The 22,047-nt window shown below is 43.7% G+C and overlaps 2 protein-coding genes across 2 annotated transcripts in view; both read left to right on the forward strand.

Moving 5' to 3' along the window:
• The window catches only part of LOC109885515 (alpha-actinin-2), a 42,390-nt gene extending 36,024 nt beyond the window's left edge, over positions 1-6,366 (forward strand). Inside the window, exons 15-16 of the mRNA XM_031816524.1 lie at positions 3,102-3,260; positions 3,710-6,366. Coding sequence (XP_031672384.1) covers positions 3,102-3,260; positions 3,710-3,868 — 318 coding nt within the window. The 3' untranslated portion in view covers positions 3,869-6,366. The remainder of the gene's footprint in view (positions 1-3,101; positions 3,261-3,709) is intronic.
• A 435-nt stretch (positions 6,367-6,801) lies between these two features.
• Positions 6,802-22,047, forward strand: part of LOC109886805 (methionine synthase-like) — a 65,132-nt gene continuing 49,886 nt past the window's right edge. Inside the window, 10 exon segments of the mRNA XM_031816525.1 lie at positions 6,802-7,127; positions 8,195-8,415; positions 9,644-9,733; positions 10,944-11,013; positions 11,269-11,361; positions 11,917-12,023; positions 13,325-13,384; positions 15,318-15,412; positions 18,546-18,646; positions 18,764-18,825. Coding sequence (XP_031672385.1) covers positions 7,091-7,127; positions 8,195-8,415; positions 9,644-9,733; positions 10,944-11,013; positions 11,269-11,361; positions 11,917-12,023; positions 13,325-13,384; positions 15,318-15,412; positions 18,546-18,646; positions 18,764-18,825 — 936 coding nt within the window. The 5' untranslated portion in view covers positions 6,802-7,090.

The following is a 22,047-nucleotide window of genomic DNA, read 5'->3' on the forward strand; positions in this document are numbered from 1 at the left end:
GTCATTAATGGTAGAGTCACCCCCAGTCATTAATGACAGATTCACCCCAGTCATTAATGATAGAGTCACCCCCAGTCATTAATGGTAGAGTCACCCCCAGTCATTAATGGCAGAGTCACCCCAGTCATTAATGGTAGAGTCACCCCCAGTCATTAATGGTAGAGTCACCCCCAGTCATTAATGGTAGAGTCACCCCCAGTCATTAATGGTAGAGTCACCCCCAGTCATTAATGGTAGAGTCACCCCCAGTCATTAATGACAGATTCACCCCCAGTCATTAATGGTAGAGTCACCCCCAGTCATTAATGGTAGTAGAGTCACCCCCAGTCATTAATGGTAGTAGAGTCACCCCCAGTCATTAATGGTAGTAGAGTCACCCCCAGTCATTAATGGTAGAGTCACCCCAGTCATTAATGGTAGTAGAGTCACCCCCAGTCATTAATGGTAGAGTCACCCCCAGTCATTAATGGTAGAGTCACCCCCAGTCATTAATGGTAGAGTCACCCCCAGTCATTAATGATAGAGTCACCCCCAGTCATTAATGACAGATTCACCCCCCAGTCATTAATGGTAGAGTCACCCCCAGTCATTAATGGTAGTAGAGTCACCCCCAGTCATTAATGGTAGTAGAGTCACCCCCAGTCATTAATGGTAGTAGAGTCACCCCCAGTCATTAATGGTAGTAGAGTCACCCCCAGTCATTAATGGTAGAGTCACCCCCAGTCATTAATGGTAGAGTCACCCCCAGTCATTAATGGTAGAGTCACCCCCAGTCATTAATGGTAGAGTCACCCCCAGTCATTAATGGTAGAGTCACCCCCAGTCATTAATGACAGATTCACCCCCCAGTCATTAATGACAGATTCACCCCCAATCATTAATGGTAGAGTCACCCCCAGTCATTAATGACAGATTCACTGGTCTCTCTCTGTAGTGTACAGATAACAGACTGGTCTCTCTCTGTAGTGTACAGATAACAGACTGGTCTCTCTCTGTAGTGTACAGATAACAGACTGGTCTCTCTCTGCAGTGTACAGATAACAGACTGGTCTCTCTCTGCAGTGTACAGATAACAGACTGGTCTCTCTCTGCAGTGTACAGATAACAGACTGGTCTCTCTCTGCAGTGTGCAGATAACAGACTGGTCTCTCTCTGCAGTGTACAGATAACAGGCTGGTCTCTCTCTCTGCAGGGTACAGATAACAGGCTGGTCTCTCTCTGCAGTGTACAGATAACAGACTGGTCTCTTTTTGCAGTGTACAGATAACAGACTGGTCTCTCTCTGCAGTGTACAGATAACAGACTGGTCTCTCTCTGCAGTGTACAGATAACAGGCTGGTCTCTCTCTGCAGTGTGCAGATAACAGACTGGTCTCTCTCTATAGTGTACAGATAACAGACTGGTCTCTCTCTGCAGTGTACAGATAACAGACTGGTCTCTCTCTGCAGTGTGCAGATAACAGACTGGTCTCTCTCTGTAGTGTACAGATAACAGGCTGGTCTCTCTCTCTGCAGTGTACAGATAACAGACTGGTCTCTCTCTGTAGTGTTCAGATAACAGGCTGGTCTCTCTCTGTAGTGTACAGATAACAGACTGGTCTCTCTCTGTAGTGTACAGATAACAGACTGGTCTCTCTCTGTAGTGTACAGATAACAGGCTGGTCTCTCTCTGCAGTGTTCAGATAACAGGCTGGTCTCTCTCTGCAGTGTCCAGATAACAGGCTGGTCTCTCTCTGCAGTGTACAGATAACAGACTGGTCTCTCTCTGTAGTGTTCAGATAACAGACTGGTCTCTCTGTAGTGTACAGATAACAGACTGGTATCTCTCTGCAGTGTACAGATAACAGACTGGTCTCTCTCTGCAGTGTACAGATAACAGACTGGTCTCTCTCTTCAGTGTACAGATAACAGACTGGTCTCTCTCTGTAGTGTTCAGATAACAGACTGGTCTCTCTCTGTAGTGTACAGATAACAGGCTGGTCTCTCTCTGCAGTGTACAGATAACAGGCTGGTCTCTCTGTAGTGTACAGATAACAGGCTGGTCTCTCTCTCTGCAGGGTACAGATAACAGGCTGGTCTCTCTCTGCAGTGTACAGATAACAGGCTGGTCTCTCTCTGCAGTGTTCAGATAACAGGCTGGTCTCTCTCTGCAGTGTACAGATAACAGACTGGTCTCTCTCTGCAGTGTACAGATAACAGACTGGTCTCTCTCTGTAGTGTTCAGATAACAGACTGGTCTCTCTCTGCAGTGTACAGATAACAGGCTGGTCTCTCTCTGCAGTGTACAGATAACAGGCTGGTCTCTCTCTGCAGTGTTCAGATAACAGGCTGGTCTCTCTCTGCAGTGTACAGATAACAGACTGGTCTCTCTCTGCAGTGTACAGATAACAGACTTGTCTCTCTCTGTAGTGTTCAGATAACAGACTGGTCTCTCTCTGCAGTGTACAGATAACAGGCTGGTCTCTCTCTGCAGTGTACAGATAACAGGCTGGTCTCTCTCTGCAGTGTACAGATAACATACTGGTCTCTCTCTGCAGTGTACAGATAACAGACTGGTCTCTCTCTGCAGTGTTCAGATAACAGGTGGCCCAAATGGTACCCTATTACCCATATACTGCCCTAGTTTTGACCAGAACACATAGGGCTCATAGGGTCCATAGGGCCCTGGTCAAAAATAGGGCACTATAAAGGGAATAGGTTGCCATTTGGGACACGGACTGGCCACTGTTGATCCCTACTCTGGCGTGCTAATCAAACATTACCCTTTACCGGGTAGGAAATGGGTAATGTATCAAACATAACCCTTTACCGGGTAGGACATGGGTAATGTATCAAACATAACCCTTTATCAGGTAGGACATGGGTAATGTATCAAACATAACCCTTTACCAGGTAGGACATGGGTAGCACAGCCATCTTATCTGTCTGTTATTCTCAACCTGATTGACTCAATGTTAGCCTGGTTCCAGATCAGTTTGTTATGTCACCTGACAATGACCTTATGTATTGGCAAGACAGCATAAACAGATCTGGGACCTGGCTAAAATCAATGTGTCTGTTGTCATGATGTAGCCTGGTTCCACTCTGCTCTGTGATTTGTAGGGAGAGTCTGAGTTTGCCCGCATCATTTCTCTAGTGGATCCCAACGGGTCCAACAAGGTGACCTTCCAGTCCTTCGTTGACTTCATGACTAGAGAGACGTCCTACTCAGACACCTCAGAGCAGGTCCTCGCCTCCTTCAAGATCCTGGCTGCTGATAAGGTGGGAAGTGATGGTTCTCTGTGTCTCTCTCACTCGCTTCCTCTCTGTCTCTGTCTGTCTCTCTCACTCGCTTCCTCTGTGTCTCTCTCACTCGCTTCCTCTCTGTCTCTGTCTGTCTCTCTCACTCGCTTCCTCTCTGTCTCTGTCTGTCTCTCTCACTCGCTTCCTCTCTGTCTCTCTCACTCGCTTCCTCTCTGTCTCTGTCACTCGCTTCCTCTCGGTCTCTCTCACTCGCTTCCTCTCTGTCTCTCTCTCACTTCCTCTCTGTCTCTGTCTGTCTCGTCCTCTTTCACCCCTTTCCTTTATCCGTCTCGTGCATGCTTACTCTCTCGAGCACTTTCTCTCTCTCTCTAGTCAAAGTCATGTCTCAATTTATTTAAAAAATTATTTTACGACGTCATCTCAAATGTGTTCACTAATGTCACTCTGTGTTGTATCCTTTTCCATAGCCCTTCATCCTGCTGGAGGAGCTGCGTAGAGAGCTGCCCCCAGAGCAGGCAGAGTACTGTATCTCCAGGATGCCCCTGTACAATGGGCCTGACGGGGTCCCAGGGGCTCTGGACTACACTGCCTTCTCCACTGCCCTCTATGGGGAGAGTGACCTCTAGCTTCACACACCAGAAATGCACCCTGACCTTGTGTCAGTCTCTCCCCATTTTGTTCCACACATTTACATCTAAATTGATTAGTATTTTGACCGGTACTAAAGGGAGTTATATTTTTGAGAAATACAAAGCATTTTGAAGCCGTTTCATGAGTGTCTGATTTTTAAAGAGTAGGGAGAAATATTTATTTCAAAGGACTGAGCAGGATTCATTCACTAGATTAAGAAAAAATTATGACTCAGTAAATGTGAAATTTACATGTGAGTCACATAAAAGTAACTTACAAATTCAAGTAACTTACAAATTCAAGTAACTTACACATCAAAAGTAACTCCCACATCAAAAGTAACTCCCACATCAAAAGTAACTCCCACATAAAAAGTAACTTACACATTAAAGTAACTTACACATCAAAAGTAACTCCCACATCAAAAGTAACTCCCACATCAAAAGTAACTCCCACATCAAAAGTAACTTACACATTAAAGTAACTGACACATAAGAAGTAACTGACACATTAAAAGTAATTTACACATCAAAAGTAACTTACACATTAAAGTAACTGACACATTAAAAGTAATTTACACATCAAAAGTAACTTACACATTAAAGTAACTGACACATAAGAAGTAACTGTCACAGAAGAAGCGCTACTAAATTATTTGCTAGTCACCTATGGAGACCTAAAGATGTGAATTTATGAGAAGCTTGTATTGTATCAGTGTTTGCACTCTTCTAAATTAGTACTTAAAAAACACGTTTTTGCCTCGTCTGTTCAGTGTCTAAAATGAATTGAAAAAGGACACAGTATGCTAGCCTGGACTCAGATCTGATCCCACAGCCTGGTCTCAGATCTGAATTCACCCAGGCTACATTATAATCCCCCCAGGCTACATTATAATCCACCCAGGCTACATTATAATTCACCCAGGCTATATTATAATTCACCCAGGCTACATTATAATTCACCCAGGCTACATTATAATCCCCCCAGACTACATTATAATCCCACCCAGGCTACATTATAATCCCCCCAGACTACATTATAATCCCACCCAGGCTACATTATAATCCCCCCAGACTACATTTTAATCCCCCCAGGCTACATTATAATCTACCCAGGCTACATTATAATCCACCCAGACTACATTATAATCCCCCCAGGCTACATTATAATCCCACCCAGGCTACATTATAATCCCCCCAGACTACATTATAATCCCACCCAGGCTACATTATAATCCCCCCAGGCTACATTATAATCCCACCCAGGCTACATTATAATCCCCCCAGACTACATTATAATCCCACCCAGACTACATTATAATCCCACCCAGGCTACATTATAATCCACCCAGGCTACATTATAATCCCACCCAGGCTACATTATAATCCCCCCAGGCTACATTATAATCCCACCCAGGCTACATTATAATCCACCCAGGCTACATTATAATCCCCCCAGGCTACATTATAATCCCCCCAGACTACATTATAATTCACCCAGGCTACATTATAATCCCACCCAGGCTACATTATAATCCACCCAGGCTACATTATAATCCCCCCAGGCTACATTATAATCCCCCCAGACTACATTATAATCCCACCCAGGCTACATTATAATCCACCCAGGCTACATTATAATCCACCCAGGCTACATTATAATCCACCCAGACTACATTATAATCCACCCAGGCTACATTATAATCCACCCAGACTACATTATAATCCACCCAGGCTACATTATAATCCACCCAGGCTACATTATAATCCACCCAGGCTACATTATAATCCCACCCAGGCTACATTATAATCCCCCCAGACTACATTATAATCCACCCAGGCTACATTATAATCCCCCCAGACTACATTATAATCCACCCAGGCTACATTATAATCCCACCCAGGCTACATTATAATCCCCCCAGACTACATTATAATCCCACCCAGGCTACATTATAATCCACCCAGGCTACATTATAATCCCACCCAGGCTACATTATAATCCCCCCAGACTACATTATAATCCCACCCAGGCTACATTATAATCCACCCAGGCTACATTATAATCCCACCCAGGCTACATTATAATCCCACCCAGGCTACCAGTATGTCAGAACTGCTGTACTATTTATTGTCAAAACGAATGAAAACTTGGGTTTCCTGATTAGAGTAGAGTCAAGTTTCCCCTAAAGGCTGATCTTGAGTCAGTCTAGCATTTCTCCCCACTAATGTTATGTGTAAAGCTTGGGGGAGGGGAAGCTGATCCTAGGTCTGTACCTAGGGGAAACGTTCACCCCAGAGCCTCATGATATGGCAGAAACTAGTGTGTGTTGATGCCAGAAACAAAAATAATATAACTGTAAAATAACGAACTGTTTTGTCTGGGTAAAACTACAACATTTAGTCCCCTCAGCAGCCGGTGTGGAGTCTGAAGTTATGAAGCGTTACTAGTGTAAGGCAAACGAGCAGAAAATAAACTCTTGTGATTAAAACGTCTTGGTTGTTTTTCTTGTGTTTTGACTGGACGTTCTGAATATCCGAGTGATACCTGTTGATTACGGCACAATACAGGCAGATGGACTTTTTGATTCTTTTAGGACATGTTTTTTTCCCCTCAGGTTTTACTTTCTAGGTTTTGTCAAGTAACGAATAAAATAACATCAATCGAAATCAATACATTTTCAGACATGATTTTAAACGCCTTATTTAAATAAAAGGCTTTGTAAATCTGTGTCAAACCAGCGTTCCCTTTCAGAGAGCGGACACCTACAACATGTAATCAGATCGGTACAGGCACGTCATATCGTAGTAGTTCTTCTCCTGGAAGGACCTGAATGTTGCTCAATCAAACCTGCGCCTGCGTGGTTCTGCAGCATGTGGTTCTGCAGTGGTCCGCAGCGTGCAGCGTAGTTCCGCCTGCGTGGTTCCGCAGCGTGCAGCGTAGTTCTGCCTGCGTGGTTCCGTAGCGTGCAGCGTGGTGGGTCCACAGCGTGGTTCCGCAGCGTGCAGCGTGGTTCCGCAGCGTAGTTCCGCAGCGTGCAGCGTGGTTCCGCCTGCGTGGTTGTGCCGCTCCTCCACGCCAGACGGAGGAAAGTGATTTATGGACATTGAGTTGACAAGCGGCCGCCGGCAGAGTCAGTGTTGGTTGCTCTCTTCAGGCACTTTTTGTTCCTTTGCAGTTAAAACAAGCAAAAGACGAAGAAGGAGAATTACAACGCCATGGCTCCTACAATATATGAGAGTTCAACAACAAAAGGTAAACTGTTGCAACTTCCTGGTTTAGTATTTAGCTAGATATGAGCTGGCTGCCTAGCAGCTGTCAATGACTGGCTAGATAGTTGCAGTTGGTTAGTTAGCTGCATATAATGTAGCCTGGGGGGATTTTCCATCCAGCTACCCTAAATGACAAACGTTTTTATTTATTCATTCATAGATAGATAGATAGATTGAGAGCTACATAGCAGCTAGTCAACATGTGCTGTCTGCATGTCCCCCTGCCTGGTAGAGTAACGTTAGCAAAACACGGGCAGAGAGAGATAGATAGTAACTTGGGTCGCAATGTCAGGACACCAAACGTTTCTAGAACCTAACGGAAACGAAACGGGAGGGGACCTGCATTTGTCCAATAGAAACTCTGTTGTTATTTGTAAAACTCGAGTTGAACTGAATTTGTAGAATATATAAACTCTCGTTTTAGTTGCAAAACGTGTAACTACTGTTTCCATTGGACACATTAATGTAAGTCTTATTCCCGTTCCGTTTGTTTCCATTTTAAGAAACGTTTTACAACTGAACAGGCGTGATGAATACACCCCAGCTGGCCTGACACGTGTAAAACACTTCCCTGTAAACAAGCGAGTTAACTAACATCTTAGCTCGGTAATGGACAACTGGTGGGTCTTTTGTAGATCAACCCCCCTCCGCAGAAATATTATTATTATATATATACAGTACCAGTCAAAGGTTTGGACACACCTACTCATTTGATTTTTTACTATTTTCTACATTGTAGAATAATAGTGAAGACATCAACTATGGAATAACACGTATGGAATCATGTAGTAACCAAAAAAAAAGTGTTAAACAAATCAAACTATATTTTATATTTGAGATTCTTCAAAGTAGCCACCATTTGCCTTAAATGACAGCCTGGCATTCTCTCAACCAGTTTATATAACCATAATAACATGTAATATGCTAACTGCAGAGCTTCACTAGAGGCTGAGCTCAGGGAGCTGTTAGGGAAGAGGATCATGATACTAGGATGGAGGGAAGGGCACATATTTAACATGTCATAACCATGTAATATGTTGCTTACCTCAGGTAGTGGCCCTAGCAGACCTGCCCTAGAGGCTGAGCTCAGGGAGCTGTTGGGGAAGAGGATCATGATACTAGATGGAGGGATGGGCACCATGATCCAGGAGAGGCGATTGGAGGAGGAACACTTCAGGGGGGAGGAGTTTAAAGACCACACCCACAGCCTGAGGGGCAACAACGACCTGCTGAGCATCACACAGAGTGATGTCATCTACAGTATACACAAGGTACGGTGATATCACCTACAGTATACACAAGGTACGGTGATGTCACCTACAGTATACACAAGGTACGGTGATGTCATCTACAGTTTACACAAGGTACGGTAATGTCTTCTACAGTATACACAATGTACGGTGATGTCACCTACAATATACACAAGGTACGGTGATGTCATCTACAATATACACAAGGTACGGTGATGTCATCTACAGTATACACAAGGTACGGTGATGTCATCTACAATATACACAAGGTACGGTGATGTCATCTACAATATACACAAGGTACGGTGATGTCCCCAACAACATACACAAGGTACGGTGATGTCATCTACAATATACACAAGGTACGGTGATGTCATCTACAATATACACAAGGTACGGTGATGTCATCTACAATATACACAAGGTACGGTGATGTCCCCAACAACATACACAAGGTACGGTGATGTCATCTACAATATACACAAGGTACGGTGATGTCATCTACAATATACACAAGGTACGGTGATGTCATCTACAATATACACAAGGGTACAGTGATGTCATCTACAATATACACAAGGTACGGTGATGTCATCTACAATATACACAATGTACGGTGATGTCACCTACAACATACACAAGGTACGGTGATGTCACCTACAGTATACACAAGGTACGGTGATGTCACCTACAGTATACACAAGGTACGGTGATGTCACCTACAGTATACACAAGGTACGGTGATGTCACCTACAGTATACACAAGGTCCGGTGATGTCACCTACAGTATACACAAGGTCCGGTGATGTCACCTACAACATGCACAAGGTCCGGTGATGTCACCTACAACATGCACAAGGTCCGGTCAGTGGAGTTAAAGAGTGGTTCACGTTATCCAGGACAGCAACACACCGTAAGGTTGCAAGTTCAAATCCCCGAGCGGACAAGGTACAAATCTGTCGTTCTGCCCCTGAACAAGGCAGTTAACCCACTGTTCCTAGGCCGTCATTGCAAATATGAATTTGTTCTTAACTGACTTGCCTGGTTAAATTAAGGTCAAATGAAATGCACCTGTCTGTTACGCCCTAGTAATAATTAACCTGCACCTAGAATTGTTGATCTGTTATTGAGATGTATTTCCGGTCTTTTTGTGGGAGACGGACGGACAGGATGTGATGACCCCTTTTTGTTTGGTGAAACCCTGCTGCGTGAATAAGCATTGACGTTCCTCTCTTGTGTTTGTTCCTAGGAATACCTGCTGGCCGGGGCAGACATCATTGAGACCAACACTTTCAGTAGCACCTGTATCGCCCAGGCCGACTACGGACTGGGACACTTGGTAAGAGAACGGGTCAGTGGGGCGGTCTGTAGAATAACACTCCGATCACCAATCAGAAGTTATCGCAACATCAGATCACCAATCAGAAGCTGTTATCGCAACATCAGATCACCAATCAGAAGCTGTTATCGCAACATCAGATCACAAATCAGAAGCTGTTATCGCAACATCAGATCACAAATCAGAAGCTGTTATCGCAACATCAGATCACCAATCAGAAGCTGTTATCGCAACATCAGATCACCAATCAGAAGCTGTTATCGCAACATCAGATCACCCATCAGAAGCTGTTATTGCAATATCAGATTACCAATCAGAAGCTGTTATCGCAACATCAGATCACCAATCAGAAGCTGTTATCGCAACATCAGATCACCAATCAGAAGCTGTTATCGCAACATCAGATCACCCATCAGAAGCTGTTATTGCAATATCAGATTACCAATCAGAAGCTGTTATCGCAATATCAGATCACCAATCAGAAGTTATCGCAACATCAGATCACCAATCAGAAGCTGTTATCGCAACATCAGATCACCAATCAGAAGCTGTTATCGCAACATCAGATCACCAATCAAAAGCTGTTATCGCAACATCAGATCACATGTAGTCACATGTAGTCAGTCAGGGATAGGTTCCTGATAATGGAATCTATATGTTTAAAGTAATGACTAAATAATTCCACCCTGAAACCATATAATTGTATGAAATTTATTAGAATCATAAAACTACAATCTGATGATGTGTGTAGTTTTAGTCAGAGTTAGAACAAGGACCTCGGGCTCTTTTTTTAGTATGTAAGCAGGGTGCAAGTGTGAAACAAATGATAAACTGAGTCTTTGCCTAATTATTATTAAACCCAGGGTCTTACAAACCTCGGGGATTGGTCAAAGTTTAAATAAGTGTTAGTTATTATCATTGGGATTGAAAATTCTCGTGACAGCTTGGTCCTTCGAGCCGGATCTCAATATCTTTTTCTGTCGTTCCATGGAGACACCGAAAACGTGCACGGGCGGATGAAATATCTGTAGATTAAAGACCTGGCCCCTTTCTGAGGGTTCTTTACAGGCCGGTGGCGAACTGGTGCACGACAGAAATGCTGACGAGATCCAACCTACATTAAAATTCTCGTGACAGTTCCTAAAAGGTGACTTGACACAAATGTCTCACTCACTCATTCAGGTTGTTTAACTCCCAGATGTTTTCCCAGGCTTATCGTATGAACAAGGTGTCAGCAGAAATAGCCAGGAAAGCAGCAGATGACATCACCAACCAGACAGGTCAGCTGACAAAGATAATGTATCGTCATTGGAGGGAAAAAAACCTATTTGACAATGACAACATTGTGTGTAATAGATGTGTGTTTCCGTGTTTGTAATGACAACATTGCGTGTAATAGATGTGTATTTCTGTGTTTGTAATGACAACATTGTGTGTAATAGATGTGTGTTTCCGTGTTTGTAATGACAACATTGCGTGTAATAGATGTGTGTTTCCGTGTTTGTACCTCACAAACCGTTGTTTTTTATTACCAGGTTGTAAGAGATACGTGGCAGGCGCCGTGGGCCCCACCAATAAAACCCTGTCTGTGTCTCCCTCAGTGGAAAGACCAGACTTCAGGAACGTCAGTAAGAGAACAGCTTGTTGTTTATGCTTCTTACTTCTCTTTCTACTGATGTCACTGCAAAGTGGCAGAATGGCAGGTGTTTTCAGAGCCCCTTACAGTGGTGACATGTCACTACAGACCTGCGCTATATAGCTGTCTTAACTGTTAACCTATCAGGGTCTATAAGGCCTCTCAGACCTACACTATGTATCTGTTACCCTCTCAGACCTACACTATGTATCTGTTACCCTCTCAGACCTACACTATGTATCTGTTACCCTCTCAGACCTACACTATGTATCTGTTACCCTCTCAGGGTCTATAAGGCCTTTCAGACCTACACTATGTATCTGTTACCCTCTCAGGGTCTATAAGGCCTTTCAGACCTACACTATGTATCTGTTACCCTCTCAGAGTCTATAAGGCCTTTCAGACCTACACTATGTATCTGTTACCCTATCGGGGTCTATAAAGGCCTCTCGGGTGACTCTTGATAAACCATTGGTAACCTCCAGAGTTGACAGTACTCTCTCTGATGGTGCTACCGTGCTGAGTGGTCCTGTGTCTTCCCCCTCAGCCTTTGATGAGCTGGCTGAGGCTTACGCCGAGCAGGTCCGGGGTCTGTTGGATGGAGGAGCGGATATTATCATGGTGGAGACCATCTTTGACACGGCCAACGCCAAGGTACACCTTCGTCACTCGCTGTCTTCATCACTGACTGTCATCTAGTTTCTCTTCTTCACTCGCTGTCTTCATCACTGACTGTCTTCATCACTGACTGTCTTCATCACTGACTGTCTTCATCACTGGCTGTCTTCATCACTGACTGTCTTCATCACTGACTGTCATCTAGTTTCTCTTCTTCACTCGCTGTCTTCATCACTGACTGTCATCTAGTTTCTCTTCTTCACTCGCTGTCTTCATCACTGACTGTCTTCATCACTGACTGTCTTCATCACTGACTGTCTTCATCACTGACTGTCATCTAGTTTCTCTTCACTCGCTGTCTTCATCACTGACTGTCATCTAGTTTCTCTTCTTCACTCGCTGTCTTCATCACTGACTGTCATCTAGTTTCTCTTCTTCACTCGCTGTCATCATCACTGACTGTCTTCCTCACTGACTTTCTTCCTCACTGACTTTCTTCCTCACTGACTGTCTTCATCACTGACTGTCTTCATCACTGACTGTCATCTAGTTTCTCTTCTTCACTCGCTGTCTTCATCACTGACTGTCATCTAGTTTCTCTTCTTCACTCGCTGTCTTCATCACCGACTGTCATCTAGTTTCTCTTCTTCACTCGCTGTCTTCATCACTGACTGTCATCTAGTTTCTCTTCTTCACTCGCTGTCTTCCTCACTGACTGTCTTCCTCACTGACTGTCTTCCTCACTGACTGTCTTCATCACTGACTGTCTTCATCACCACTGACTTGTCATCTAGTTTCTCTTCTTCACTCGCTGTCTTCATCACTGACTGTCTTCATCACCACTGACTGTCATCTAGTTTCTCTTCTTCACTCGCTGTCATCATCACTGACTGTCATCATCACTGACTGTCTTCATCACTGACTGTCTTCACCACTGACTGTCATCTAGTTTCTCTTCTTCACTCGCTGTCTTCATCACTGACTGTCATCTAGTTTCTCTTCTTCACTCGCTGTCTTCATCACTGACTGTCATCTAGTTTCTCTTCTTCACTCGCTGTCTTCATCACTGACTGTCATCTAGTTTCTCTTCTTCACTCGCTGTCTTCATCACTGACTGTCTTCATCACTGACTGTCTTCATCACTGACTGTCTTCACCACTGACTGTCTTCATCACCACTGACAGTCATCATCACTGACTGTCTTCATCACTGACTGTCTTCATCACTGACTGTCATCTATTTTCTATCAATGTGATTCTAGTTTTACATACGTTTCCATACAATTGATCATAATCAATGTATCGATTTAATTTGTTTATTTTTATCTTGTCATAAAGGCAGCACTGTTTGCTATCGACAAACTGTTTGAAGAGAGCTACGAACCCAGACCTATATTTGTAAGTATGAATTCTGTCTTTTGGTCAGGGTCTTGCCAGTATATTTCTGAGTTAAATTACCACTGTTAACAACCACTGTGATCTCGCGCTAGACTGACGACTTGCTCGTCGTTTATCATCCCGTCTGATTACATGGTACCTGTCTTGACGGCATCAAACTGAGAGAAGCTAGCTAACGAGGCTAATTGAGGCTAGCCATAACGTTACTATGCTTCTCACCGTCCTACAGTTAGCTAACGAGGCTAATTGAGGCTGCTAGCCATAACGTTACTGTGCTTCTCACCGTCCTACAGTTAGCTAACGAAGCTAATTGAGACTGCTAGCCATAACGTTACTGTGCTTCTCACCGTCCTACAGTTAGCTAACGAGGCTAATTGAGGCTGCTAGCCATAACGTTACTGTGCTTCTCACCGTCCTACAGTTAGCTAACGAGGCTAATTGAGACTGCTAGCCATAACGTTACTGTGCTTCTCACCGTCCTACAGTTAGCTAACGAGGCTAATTGAGCCTGCTAGCCATAACGTTACTGTGCTTCTCACCGTCCTACAGTTAGCTAACGAGGCTAATTGAGGCTAGCCATAACGTTACTGTGCTTCTCACCGTCCTACAGTTAGTTAACGAGGCTTATTGAGGCTGCTAGCCATAACGTTACTGTGCTTCTCACTGTCCTACAGTTAGCTAACGAGGCTAATTGAGGCTGCTAGCCATAACGTTACTGTGCTTCTCACTGTCCTACAGTTAGCTAACGAGGCTAATTGAGGCTAGCCATAACGTTACTATGCTTCTCACTGTCCTACAGTTAGCTAACGAGGCTAATTGAGACTGCTAGCCATAACGTTACTGTGCTTCTCACCGTCCTACAGTTAGCTAACGAGGCTAATTGAGGCTAGCCATAACGTTACTGTGCTTCTCACCGTCCTACAGTTAGCTAACGAGGCTAATTGAGGCTAGCCATAACGTTACTGTGCTTCTCACCGTCCTACAGTTAGCTAACGAGGCTAATTGAGGCTGCTAGCCATAACGTTAATGTGCTTCTCACCATACTACAGTTAGCTAACGAGGCTAATTGAGCCTGCTAGCCATAACGTTACTGTGCTTCTCACCGTCCTACAGTTAGCTAACGAGGCTAATTAAGGCTAGCCATAACGTTACTGTGCTTCTCACCGTCCTACAGTTAGCTAACGAGGCTAATTAAGGCTGCTAGCTATAACGTTACTGTGCTTCTCACTGTCCTACAGTTAGCTAACGAGGCTAATTAAGGCTGCTAGCTATAACGTTACTGTGCTTCTCACCGTCCTACAGTTAGCTAACGGGGCGAATTGAGGCTGATAGCCATAACGTTACTGTGCTTCTCACCGTCCTACAGTTAGCTACGCTTAACTCCATTCAGATTATATCCTAAACAGCAGCCTACATGTTGGCTTTGGTCGTTGTAGCCTTTTCTCTCTCTCAATTCACTTGTAATTCGGTCATTTCTATTCCTTCTTCCATTGATTTAGATGTCTCCCTAACTTGCTTGACCACACAAGCGGAGACGCAATCCAATTGCCTCTCTGTCTCCGCGGGAAGCGTCAGGATCAGAGCGGCTTTTTCCCATCATTAAAATACACTGGACAAAAACATAAACGCAGGACTGAACTCTCTCAGGACAGATTGTTTGTGTTTCTAGATATCAGGCACCATCGTGGACAGGAGTGGTCAAACTCTCTCAGGACAGATTGATTGATTGTGTTTCTATATATCAGGCACCATCGTGGACAGGAGTGGTCGAACTCTCTCAGGACAGATTGATTGTGTTTCTAGATATCAGGCACCATCCTAGACAGGAGTGGTCGAACTCTCTCAGGACAGATTGATTGTGTTTCTAGATATCAGGCACCATCCTAGACAGGAGTGGTCGAACTCTCTCAGGACAGATTGATTGTGTTTCTAGATATCAGGCACCATCGTGGACAGGAGTGGTCGAACTCTCTCAGGACAGACGGGAGAGGCCTTCGTCATCAGTGTGTCCCATGCCAAACCCCTCTGGTGAGTCATTACATTCTGCTTCAGGACTTCAATACTACCCTGTTGTTGTTGTTGTTGTTGTTGTTGTTGTTGTTGTTGTTGTTGTTGTTGTTGTTGTCGTTGACTTCCACCAGTTTGTCCTCAAGTTTCTTGCTGTTTTATATTCAAATAAACCTCAAACTTCAGATCTGCTGGAGAGATGACCTCATCAGACTGGGCCTCAATAGGCTGATATCTGACCTCATCAGACTGGGCCTCAATAGGCTGATATCTGACCTCATCAGACTGGGCCTCAATAGGCTGATATCTGACCTCATCAGACTGGGCCTCAATAGGCTGATATCTGACCTCATCAGACTGGGCCTCAATAGGCTGATATCTGACCTCATCAGACTGGGCCTCAATAGGCTGATATCTGACCTCATCAGACTGGGCCTCAATAGGCTGATATCTGACCTCATCAGACTGGGCCTCAATAGGCTGATATCTGACCTCATCAGACTGGGCCTCAATAGGCTGATATCTGACCTCATCAGACTGGGCCTCAATAGGCTGATATCTGACCTCATCAGACTGGGCCTCAATAGGCTGATATCTGACCTCATCAGACTGGGCCTCAATAGGCTGATATCTGACCTCATCAGACTGGGCCTCAATAGGCTGATATCTGACCTCATCAGACTGGGCCTCAATAGGCTGATATCTGACCTCATCAGACTGGGCCTCAATAGGCTGATATCTGACCTCATCAGACTGGGCCTCAATAGGCTGATATACAATGTGTTACTGTGTGTTATTCTGACCTCATCAGTCTGGGCCTCAGTAGGCTGATATCTGACCTCATCAGACTGGGCCTCAATAGGCTGATATCTGACCTCATCAGACTGGGCCTCAATAGGCTGATATCTGACCTCATCAGACTGGGCCTCAATAGGCTGATATACAATGTGTTACTGTGTGTTATTCTGACCTCATCAGTCTGGGCCTCAGTAGGCTGATATACAATGTTACTGTGTGTTATTCTGACCTCATCAGTCTGGGCCTCAGTAGGCTGATATACAATGTTACTTTGTGTTATTCTGACCTCATCAGTCTGGGCCTCAATAGGCTGATATCTGACCTCACCAGACTGAGCTTCAATAGGCTGATATACAATGTTACTGTGTGTTATTCTGACCTCATCAGACTGGGCCTAAATAGGCTGATATACAATGTTACTGTGTGTTATTCTGACCTCACCAGACTGGGCCTCAATAGGCTGATATCTGACCTCATCAGACTGGGCCTCAATAGGCTGATATACAATGTTACTGTGTGTTATTCTGACCTCATCAGACTGGGCCTCAATAGGCTGATATACAATGTTACTGTGTTATTCTGACCTCATCAGACTGGTCCTCAATTGGCTGATATCTGACCTCATCAGACTGGGCCTCAATAGGCTGATATCTGACCTCATCAGACTGGGCCTCAATAGGCTGATATCTGACCTCATCAGACTGGGCCTCAATAGGCTGATATCTGACCTCATCAGACTGGGCCTCAATAGGCTGATATACAATGTGTTACTGTGTGTTATTCTGACCTCATCAGTCTGGGCCTCAGTATGCTGATATACAATGTTACTGTGTGTTATTCTGACCTCATCAGTCTGGGCCTCAGTAGGCTGATATACAATGTTACTTTGTGTTATTCTGACCTCATCAGTCTGGGCCTCAATAGGCTGATATCTGACCTCACCAGACTGAGCTTCAATAGGCTGATATACAATGTTACTGTGTGTTATTCTGACCTCATCAGACTGGGCCTAAATAGGCTGATATACAATGTTACTGTGTGTTATTCTGACCTCACCAGACTGGGCCTCAATAGGCTGATATCTGACCTCATCAGACTGGGCCTCAATAGGCTGTTATCTGACCTCATCAGACTGGGCCTCAATAGGTTGATATACAATGTTACTGTGTGTTATTCTGACCTCATCAGACTGGGCCTCAATAGGCTGATATCTGACCTCATCAGACTGGGCCTCAATAGGCTGATATACAATGTTACTGTGTTATTCTGACCTCATCAGACTGGTCCTCAATTGGCTGATATCTGACCTCATCAGACTGGGCCTCAATAGGCTGTTATCTGACCTCATCAGACTGGGCCTCAATAGGCTGATATCTGACCTCATCAGACTGGGCCTCAATAGGCTGATATACAGTGTTACTGTGCTATTCTGACCTCATCAGACTGGGCCTCAATAGGCTGATATACAATGTTACTGTCTTATTCTGACCTCATCAGACTGGGACTCAATAGGCTGATATACAGTGTGTTACTGTGTTATTCTGACCTCATCAGACTGGGCCTCAATAGGCTGATATCTGACCTCATCAGACTGGGCCTCAATAGGCTGATATACAGTGTGTTACTGTGTATTATTCTGACCTCATCAGACTGGGCCTCAATAGGCTGATATCTGACCTCATCAGACTGGGCCTCAATAGGCTGATATCTGACCTCATCAGACTGGGCCTCAATAGGCTGATATACAGTGTTACTGTGCTATTCTGACCTCATCAGACTGGGCCTCAATAGGCTGATATCTGACCTCGTCAGACTGGGCCTCAATAGGCTGATATCTGACCTCATCAGACTGGGCCTCAATAGGCTGATATACAGTGTTACTGTGCTATTCTGACCTCATCAGACTGGGCCTCAATAGGCTGATATCTGACCTCATCCGACTGGGCCTCAATAGGTTGAAATCTGACCTCATCAGACTGAGCTTCAATAGGCTGATATCTGAGCTCATCAGACTGGGCCTCAATAGGCTGATATACAGTGTTACTGTGTGTTATTCTGACCTCATCAGTCTGGGCCTCAATAGGCTGATATACAATGTTACTGTGTGTTATTCTGACCTCATCAGTCTGGGCCTCAATAGGTTGATATACAATGTTACTGTGTGTTATTCTGACCTCATCAGTCTGGGCCTCAATAGGTTGATATACAATGTTACTGTGTGTTATTCTGACCTCATCAGACTGGGCCTCAATAGGCTGATATATGACCTCATCAGACTGGGCCTCAATAGGCTGATATCTGACCTCATCAGACTGGGCCTCAATAGGCTGATATACAATGTGTTCCTCTCTTCCAGTATTGGTCTTAACTGTGCCTTAGGAGCCACTGAGATGAGGCCTTTTATTCAGGCTATTGGGAAATGCACCACGGCTCATGTCTTGTGCTACCCCAATGCAGGTAACCAGCACCCATCGGCACCCACTCACCCGGCAACTTAGCATCTAGCTAGCTCACCTTTTCTCTGTGTGTTCACAACCAATGATCTGCCGTTTTCACACCCTCTGCTCGTTTCAGGTCTCCCCAATACGTTCGGTGGATACGATGAGACCCCGGAGTTGACAGCCTCACATTTAAAGGTCAACTTATTGATTTATAGCTGGTCTACCCAATGAATGATCTATTGATTTGATTCAGCCAAATTAATAAATATCATACCCCTCCAAAATGCTAACCTCCCCTGTTAATTGTAATGGAGAGAGGTTAGCATGTTTTAGGGGCTATGATATAAAATGCTAACCTCCCCTGTTATTGTAATGGAGAGAGGTTAGCATGTTTTAGGGGCTATGATATAAAATGCTAACCTCCCCTGTTATTGTAATGGTGAGAGGTTAGCATGTTTTAGGGGCTATGATATAAAATGCTAACCTCCCCTGTTATTGTAATGGAGAGAGGTTAGCATGTTTTAGGGGCTATGATATAAAATGCTAACCTCCCCTGTTATTGTAATGGAGAGAGGTTAGCATGTTTTAGGGCTATGATATAAAATGCTAACCTCCCCTGTTATTGTAATGGAGAGAGGTTAGCATGTTTTAGGGGCTATGATATAAAATGCTAACCTCCCCTGTTATTGTAATGGAGAGAGGTTAGCATGTTTTAGGGGCTATGATATAAAATGCTAACCTCCCCTGTTATTGTAATGGAGAGAGGTTAGCATGTTTTAGGGGCTATGATATAAAATGCTAACCTCCCCTGTTATTGTAATGGAGAGAGGTTAGCATGTTTTAGGGGCTATGATATAAAATGCTAACCTCCCCTGTTATTGTAATGGTGAGAGGTTAGCATGTATTAGGGGCTATGATATAAAATGCTAACCTCCCCTGTTATTGTAATGGAGAGAGGTTAGCATGTTTTAGGGGCTATGATATAAAATGCTAACCTCCCCTGTTATTGTAATGGAGAGAGGTTAGCATGTTTTAGGGGCTATGATATAAAATGCTAACCTCCCCTGTTATTGTAATGGTGAGAGGTTAGCATGTTTTAGGGGCTATGATATAAAATGCTAACCTCCCCTGTTATTGTAATAGGGAGAGGTTAGCATGTTTTAGGGGCTATGATATAAAATGCTAACCTCCCCTGTTATTGTAATGGAGAGAGGTTAGCATGTTTTAGGGGCTATGATATAAAATGCTAACCTCCCCTGTTATTGTAATGGAGAGAGGTTAGCATGTTTTAGGGGCTATGATATAAAATGCTAACCTCCCCTGTTATTGTAATGGTGAGAGGTTAGCATGTATTAGGGGCTATGATATAAAATGCTAACCTCCCCTGTTATTGTAATGGAGAGAGGTTAGCATGTTTTAGGGGCTATGATATAAAATGCTAACCTCCCCTGTTATTGTAATGGAGAGAGGTTAGCATGTTTTAGGGGCTATGATATAAAATGCTAACCTCCCCTGTTATTGTAATGGTGAGAGGTTAGCATGTTTTAGGGGCTATGATATAAAATGCTAACCTCCCCTGTTATTGTAATGGAGAGAGGTTAGCATGTTTTAGGGGCTATGATATAAAATGCTAACCTCCCCTGTTATTGTAATGGAGAGAGGTTAGCATGTTTTAGGGGCTATGATATAAAATGCTAACCTCCCCTGTTATTGTAATGGTGAGAGGTTAGCATGTTTTAGGGGCTATGATATAAAATGCTAACCTCCCCTGTTATTGTAATGGAGAGAGGTTAGCATGTTTTAGGGGCTATGATATAAAATGCTAACCTCCCCTGTTATTGTAATGGAGAGAGGTTAGCATGTTTTAGGGCTATGATATAAAATGCTAACCTCCCCTGTTATTGTAATGGAGAGAGGTTAGCATGTTTTAGGGGCTATGATATAAAATGCTAACCTCCCCTGTTATTGTAATGGAGAGAGGTTAGCATGTTTTAGGGGCTATGATATAAAATGCTAACCTCCCCTGTTATTGTAATGGAGAGAGGTTAGCATGTTTTAGGGGCTATGATATAAAATGCTAACCTCCCCTGTTATTGTAATGGAGAGAGGTTAGCATGTTTTAGGGGCTATGATATAAAATGCTAACCTCCCCTGTTATTGTAATGGTGAGAGGTTAGCATGTATTAGGGGCTATGATATAAAATGCTAACCTCCCCTGTTATTGTAATGGAGAGAGGTTAGCATGTTTTAGGGGCTATGATATAAAATGCTAACCTCCCCTGTTATTGTAATGGAGAGAGGTTAGCATGTTTTAGGGGCTATGATATAAAATGCTAACCTCCCCTGTTATTGTAATGGTGAGAGGTTAGCATGTTTTAGGGGCTATGATATAAAATGCTAACCTCCCCTGTTATTGTAATAGGGAGAGGTTAGCATGTTTTAGGGGCTATGATATAAAATGCTAACCTCCCCTGTTATTGTAATGGAGAGAGGTTAGCATGTTTTAGGGGCTATGATATAAAATGCTAACCTCCCCTGTTATTGTAATGGAGAGAGGTTAGCATGTTTTAGGGGCTATGATATAAAATGCTAACCTCCCCTGTTATTGTAATGGTGAGAGGTTAGCATGTATTAGGGGCTATGATATAAAATGCTAACCTCCCCTGTTATTGTAATGGAGAGAGGTTAGCATGTTTTAGGGGCTATGATATAAAATGCTAACCTCCCCTGTTATTGTAATGGAGAGAGGTTAGCATGTTTTAGGGGCTATGATATAAAATGCTAACCTCCCCTGTTATTGTAATGGTGAGAGGTTAGCATGTTTTAGGGGCTATGATATAAAATGCTAACCTCCCCTGTTATTGTAATGGAGAGAGGTTAGCATGTTTTAGGGGCTATGATATAAAATGCTAACCTCCCCTGTTATTGTAATGGAGAGAGGTTAGCATGTTTTAGGGGCTATGATATAAAATGCTAACCTCCCCTGTTATTGTAATGGTGAGAGGTTAGCATGTTTTAGGGGCTATGATATAAAATGCTAACCTCCCCTGTTATTGTAATGGTGAGAGGTTAGCATGTTTTAGGGGCTATGATATAAAATGCTAACCTCCCCTGTTATTGTAATGGTGAGAGGTTAGCATGTTTTAGGGGCTATGATGTGTGATCTGTAACTTTCTCAAGCATTATTATTCAGGATTCATTCAGGATTATCCGTAACCACGGTAGCGTCCACATTCATGTAGAAATGTTACGAAACATATTCTATTCTCATTTTCACAATTAAAGTGACTCCAAAATGACACAATACATGATTTACCATTAGTTTCTATTGGACAACCACAACAAACAGCCAATACATCCCACACGTTTATAGAGTCACAAGTGTGATGTAATGGTTGTGTGCCTGGTATATGGGAC

This window comes from Oncorhynchus kisutch, unplaced genomic scaffold (assembly GCF_002021735.2).
Source record: "Oncorhynchus kisutch isolate 150728-3 unplaced genomic scaffold, Okis_V2 scaffold813, whole genome shotgun sequence".
Taxonomy (NCBI): domain Eukaryota; kingdom Metazoa; phylum Chordata; class Actinopteri; order Salmoniformes; family Salmonidae; genus Oncorhynchus; species Oncorhynchus kisutch.